Source organism: Corvus brachyrhynchos, unplaced genomic scaffold (genome assembly GCF_000691975.1).
Source record: "Corvus brachyrhynchos isolate BGI_N302 unplaced genomic scaffold, ASM69197v1 scaffold4, whole genome shotgun sequence".
In the NCBI taxonomy this organism is placed as follows: Eukaryota; Metazoa; Chordata; class Aves; order Passeriformes; family Corvidae; genus Corvus; species Corvus brachyrhynchos.
In genome coordinates, this window is record NW_008237878.1 from 5,037,375 (window position 1) to 5,043,882 (window position 6,508).

A 6,508-nucleotide genomic window follows, 5' to 3' on the forward strand; every position below is an offset into this window, starting at 1 on the left:
CGGGGAGCGACCTGTCAGCGCGCCTCGCAGGCCGGCCCCAAGGACCCTTCCCACGCGTTGGTTTGTCCTCGGGAGAAGGAGAGTTGGGAGCCTCTCTATGCCTTATCAAGTTCCTTATCTGAGCGGCTCCCAGAAGCTGTAGACCAGTTTAGCTTTATCTGGTGTAGGGGAGAAAAACAGTGTAGCTCTCGCACTGCATCCTAAATCGAGGACCACCTATTCTGCTGGGGTTTAACACATGAAGATGGTGAAATGCGGATTGCTGTGTAAAGCAGTAGGTCCCTGTTGTGAAGCGAGGGCTTTGTATTCACCTTCCAGTTCCTGATCTGTGCCCTGTGAGAGAGGACGCTAATCTTACTCCTTCATCCCCCTTCCCTAAACCTTTCCTTGCTTCCATGTTGCATTGGTCAGACTTTTGGTCAGTGTTGTTTACGGAAGGAGGGGGGAAAGAAGGCAGTTGAGGTTACAAACAAAAGTACTTGTATGACTCATCTACTTGGATTTAAGACATTGTATCCTTCTTTCACGGGGCCTTTGCTTCTCTCTGAAGGAATCAGATGCTTATTCCTGTTCTTCCAGAGGAGGATGGATTGAAAGTTGTATGTTTTAGACTTTTTTTGGGCCACTGCTGATGTTAAGAGACATAATGGGGCTTTTTCACTGGATTATTGCCAGAATTAGTTTACACACTGAAACAATGGGTTGTTAGGCCTCTCATACGATAATATTTGTCCTGCTTTAATATAAAGTTGCTGTGGAGGTGTTTTAAAAATTGTGGAGGACAGTCTGCATCAGAAGAGGCTCTCTTCATCTCTGGTTGGTGTGGCAACCGCAATCTGTCCTCGATGCCTTCAGCCTTGGCCATCTTCACTTGCCGCCCGAACTCCCACCCGTTTCAGGAGCGTCATGTTTACCTGGACGAGCCCGTCAAGATCGGCCGCTCCGTGGCTCGCTGCCGGCCAGCCCAGAACAACGCCACATTTGATTGCAAGGTGCTGTCCAGGAACCATGCTCTTGTCTGGTTTGATCACAAGACAGGCAAGGTAAGGTGTTTATTTAAAAACACTGAAACTGCACATTTGTTTTAGCAAGTGTCTGTAGACTGCAGATCACTCTGGGTTTTGCTGTAGTAAGTATGGTTGACTAGTGAAGGAGTAAGATTTGTTTTAAAATTATAACTTTCCAGGTAAGTTGGTAATTTCTTACAAAGCAGAAACTGAATATTATGAAAAGTATATAAAACGAACAGTTGAAAATGGTTAGAGTACTGAAAGACTTGCGTGTGTCTTATTCATTGCTGGAAGTAGGTGATTTTGAGGTGAGTCATGCAAATGTGAAAGCACATTGTATCGATATAGGGTGTAATAGTATTTTTTTCAAATGCGGAGAAATTACTGTTTTATCTGTGTATGTAAATTGATTGTGAGGAGCGTTGAAAAACGGATTTCAAAAAGATACTGTGCTTGGTTGGCACTCTTCCTACTTGTCCTTTTGAAATTTTGTGGAGTATTTTGTTTGGTTCTGATAGAAAGTTTATCACTGGCAACAGGAGTGTAATGAATGGCACTCATGATACAGTCTTATTGATAGCGAAAATGGTTTTAAAATACATCCTGTGTTCTTAACTGTTCCTCTCACAAGTCTGGCAGTCTTGTTAAGTGAAATTGAGGGGTCCTGTAGTGCGTGTTTTGTCCACTAGGGATTGAACTGGGACAAGTAAAGTTGTTTTACTTAATGACTGTCAAGTTAATTTTAAATAGCCAGAAAAAAATTAGCAGAGTGCAGACTACAGTTGCTCAGCACTGTATTTTTTTCCCAAATATATTGATGTTATGCCCTAGAACTTAACATCCTCTAAATCAGCTGGATTTTAGCTTCACACCAAGCCCTTCTATGAAATGCAGTCAGTGTAGCTCTGGATTTTAAGAATAATATGGTCTGTAATTAATGCAGATTTTTTCAGTAGTATGACACAGAAGGAGGAGCAGTACAACGCAGTCAAAGTTCTTAACCTTCCATTGTTAGCTATCCTGTGTTATGCAATACTTGGGCATGATGGGACAAGACAAGCATTTAATTTCCTAAGGCTGGATTATGGCATGGCTTTCAAGTTACCTGCAGGTAATTGTGCAAACTGCTATCTGTATTAAACGTTTCATTAAGCACGCTGCTTTGGCTCTATTGTGTGTGCGTGATGTGCATTCTTGGATTCTAGAAAACTTAAGTGCTTGAAATACTTTAAGTTTAGTCTTTAACCTTTCTTGTTTGATTCAACAAAGTAAAATGTTCCGATTTATTGTGCTGTCTTTAAATTAGAAATTAGTATGCATGTGGCTTTTTATCAACATTTCTTATGACTTAAAAGATTTTAAGACCCCCATGTGCTCTAATATGGTTACAAACAGTATGCCGTATTCAAGATGGTTAATTTGACAAAGCACTGAGTGTTGAGAAAATATGGTAACTGATAGATAAGCTTCAAAGACCATCAGCTATGGGGTTTTTTGTTTGTTTTTAAATTTCAGTTAGCTCTGGCTTCTCTAATATAGGTAAAAAATTTATGTGCTTACTCATTTATCTGTTTTAAAATAGCAACTTAATAGTGGTAGTAAGTAAGAGGATTGTATTTAATAGTTCTCGAGATACCATCATGTGAACATTTGACAGGGGTCTGATGAAAATTGCCAAGGTGGGGATCTGTAGCCATAGTGATCAAGTAAAGAATGGGTTTGGGATCATGCCCTGGAATCCACTCCTGATGCATGTTAAATGTGGTGATGTTATAAAAGGTTTAAAGCATTGGTAGAGCAATGTGGAGAATTTCATATTCTGTGCTTGTTTCTTAGCAATATGGACTGGCTTTCATCTGATTGAGTGTCTGAATGGTAAATTATGAGCCAGTTGGAGGAGAGGGGGAAATACACCATTAGAGATAATAGGTATCAAATGCTGGTGTGAAAAGGCAGGTAGAAGATACTGATAAACACAGGCTTGATCTTGAATCAGAAGAACTACTTAAAAAATTCTGTGGTGTTTTCAAAATGCAAACAAAACCATGAAACTATGCCAGAACGTTTACATGCAGGAACATCTATTATCATTGTTTACATAACTGCTAATAAGCACATCTCATTTAGCAAATTGTCATTATCCTATCAATGACCTATATTTAAACCTGCACAAATTCTTTTTGTCAGAGTATTTGTAAACATTTCTTAGAAGCTTATATATGGGATGTTTATCAATTCTGGGTTTTTTGAAAAATAAAAGACCTTCAAATGTTAATTTAGTAATGAGAAAAACCTTCAGATATTTCAAAATGGTTCATGAATGATCTGGGGCTACAGTTTCGTAAGTTGTGGACTCTGGCAATACCAGTTTCTGGCATTACCAGTCACTCAGTCCAGTCTCTGTGCTGCCCCTTGAACTGCCTTTCAGTTATACTCTCATACTCTTTGGTTTTTTCCTGAGGGCTTGGAGTTTTATTTTGTTTAGTGAATCATGTGAGTGATCCTGTTTACTACATAGTCTGTAAACAATTTTATCGATATCATCTGTAAATAGGGGTAGAACCTGCAGAGAGGGAGCAGCAGTAAGCAATGCCAAGGAAAGTAGTACAAATTTTTTTTCCTTAGGCAGAGGAAGGCATAAGCTGAAATATGTCACATAAGTAGACCAAGCTGAAGATAACATGTTACTTGCAGTTGAAAGATGTGAATGTTTGCTTTGTATAAAGGCACTTTAATTATGCATGGAAAAAGTTATTTGCCCAAGGAGATAATGTCTATGTAACACCAGCATTATTAAGGATGAAAGTGGGATGAGTTTTTGAGATTACCGATACATACCAATTAAAAGCAGGTACTTAAAGTTGGATTTGCTTTTAAAAATATTTTTAACATAATATCTAAGCCTAAATATGTATATGATTAAGGTGGAAGGAGATGGTGGTGGGATTATCTGTACTTGAACTTTTTCTGTGCTTAGTAGTACTTCTATAGACAATCTGTGCAATGCCTCTTTTTGCCTGTGTTTGTAGATACAGCATAATAACTCCTAGTTAACTAGTGGATTTTTCATGCAGTGATAACATTAGAATATTATGCTTAGAATTAATTTTGATTTTATTTTTTTAAAGTAATTACAAGGTAATGAATCTGGGTTTTTTTAGAGGTGCCTGAAAAAGTGACTCACTAGATATGTAGGAAGTAGATGTTGTGCTGAGCATGGAGTGTTCCAAAAAGTGTGAATCAAAGCAAAAGAAAAAGTGGGCTATAGTTCACAAAATCTAAATATGTTTGTTCAGCTCATATCACTGCATATGGGAAGAAGCTCTTAAAAATTGCGTAACTGAAATAATCTTAAACTTGGTTTTTTGGGTTTTGTTTTCATTTTTGAAAACAAACAAGTGGAAAACCCTTGAGAATTTGTATGTGGCTTCCAGGCTGAAATGCTTCTGACAGATGTTTTAGAAGCTTTTAGTAGAAACCTGAAGCTTCCAACAGATACCCAGGCTTTCAAAATCTGGAATTATTCAGTGCCTTAGATTGTTTTGAGTTGCTATTATAAGTACCTTTTATAGGGAATTCATTGCCACAGTTTACCAAATGCTCTGAGAAACTGTGAAAAATAAAGTATTTTCTTAGAGCAAAAGCACTCCAAAGAACTGGTCATTTGTAATAAGTGAAAAAAACCGTGTAGGCACAAGTTGATGTGTTAATGGTAGCTAATACTATTGTTTTCATTTAACTCAAAGTGGATATGAATTGAGCACATTCGTATCTTGGTGACATAAATGCTAACTATATTGAAATCCATAATCCCCGTAATAGTAAATGAAATTGATTAAAGCTGTGCTTTCTGGCTTCTAGATTTAAAATATGTGAGATAAAAATACTACAAAATACGTCCTGCAGGGAGCACCCTCTTCTTTAAAGAAAACAAACACAAAACAGATTCCCCCCCTTAAAAAAAACCCTTCAAAAAACAAAACCCAAAACAACAACCAGCCAAAAATCCAACAAGAAAACCCAAACCCCAGCAACTCAAAACAACCAGCCCAAAGGTACAGCCTGTTTAACGTTGTGATCTGAAGGACACAGTGCAGTTTACTCTGGTCGTGTTTGGGGACGACACCGAGCCTGTGAGTGTTGGTGTGGGGGCTGAGTTGATCTGCTCAAGGGCAGGGCTGCCCGCAGGGCCTTGGCTGTGCTGAGTGAACGGCAGACAGGAACCCGAGGACAAACAGCGGAGGCTGCACTTGCAAAGGAAGAACCCCTTGCAGCTTACTGGACCCTATCTAGCATACTTCATCTAATTTTGGACGACTAGTGTAAGAATTACATTGACAAACAGGAGCTGAGATTAGATAGTTTTTCTTTGTGCTGTATTGTACTAGGGATAAAAGTAAATTGATATGAAAGAGAGCAAACGAAATTTGTAAAGAGGAAATATGTTGCTCACTTAACATGACATAAAATGTTTTGTGGATATCAAGAACTTGGCACGATTCAGGAAGTACAGAACATTTTCTCTGGACATTCTGTTAGTTCAGAAGTATTTTAGTAAATTTATCTTAAAAAACTAAGTGGGATATGAAAAATGGTATTTGGAATTGTAGGGTTTTGGTGGGAGGTTTTTTCCTGCTGCTTCCAGTAGAGATTCCTGTGTGATACTCTGGCCTATTTAGTGTTTATCTATGTAAGGGATGTTTAGTTTCTCATGTATCAGTAGCTCTTATTTCGATAGATGCCATGTCTGTTATTTGTTTTTTCCTCTATTATATCTTTTCAGCTTTCTGTTAGGATTGTTGTCTGAGAGATGTACAGATATTTTATTTTTCAGTACTCTTGATGTAGCTGTATGGTTACCATCTGCAGTGGGGGCACTTTATCTTCCAAACATTGAAGACACTTTATCTTCCAAACATTGAATATGTGTTCCAAGTGCCCTGGGGGACTGACGTGGGGATCTGCCGTAATGCACTAAGGTGAAACTCCAGTGCTTGGGTGCCTCTGTAAGAGGTTGATGTCAGGCAGCCCTTACATACACCTGTTAATATTTTTACGTAAGTGCTTTTCACCCTGAACGAACCATCCAATTTTATACTGATATCATCATGAGAATAGTATGAGGTAGGGAGCTCTTGCTTTTGACAAACTTCAGCACCATGGTTTTAGAAGCTGGTGTAGGAGTGCGGGCAGCCATTTATAGTAGAGGTAAGTCAGTGCTGACAAGGATTTCCCTGCAGAGATACCATCTAGAGCCACTGCTGCAGAGTTAATACTGTAATTCTTGGAGCTGATCCATTGCAGTCATGATGCATCTCTCCTGAGCCAGGAACACCAACACATTGATTAGGCTTTAAAAACAAACAAAAATCCCTTTTGTATTTGAAATGAATTTTTACAAACCTCAAATGAATCAGGTTACTTAGCCAGAGTGAAGGCCAGAAAATGTGTTTTTCTTAGATCTGTAATGGGATGGTTTGGGTTTGCTCCTGGTGCCA

The 6,508-nt window shown here is 38.7% G+C and overlaps 1 protein-coding gene across 32 annotated transcripts in view; it reads left to right on the forward strand.

Annotated features, from left to right (window-relative positions):
* Positions 1-6,508, forward strand: part of SLMAP (sarcolemma associated protein) — an 83,795-nt gene continuing 77,287 nt past the window's right edge. For 27 of the 32 annotated variants that reach the window (XM_017732475.1, XM_017732474.1, XM_017732483.1 and 24 more), the window contains exon 1: positions 7-1,043. In XM_017732475.1, the coding sequence (XP_017587964.1) occupies positions 846-1,043 (198 nt within the window). In that variant the 5' untranslated portion in view covers positions 7-845. Of the gene's footprint in view, positions 1,044-1,960; positions 2,122-6,508 lie in introns of those variants that run through there. The other 5 variants (XM_008632213.2, XM_008632217.2, XM_008632218.2 and 2 more) reach the window with 2 other exon arrangements.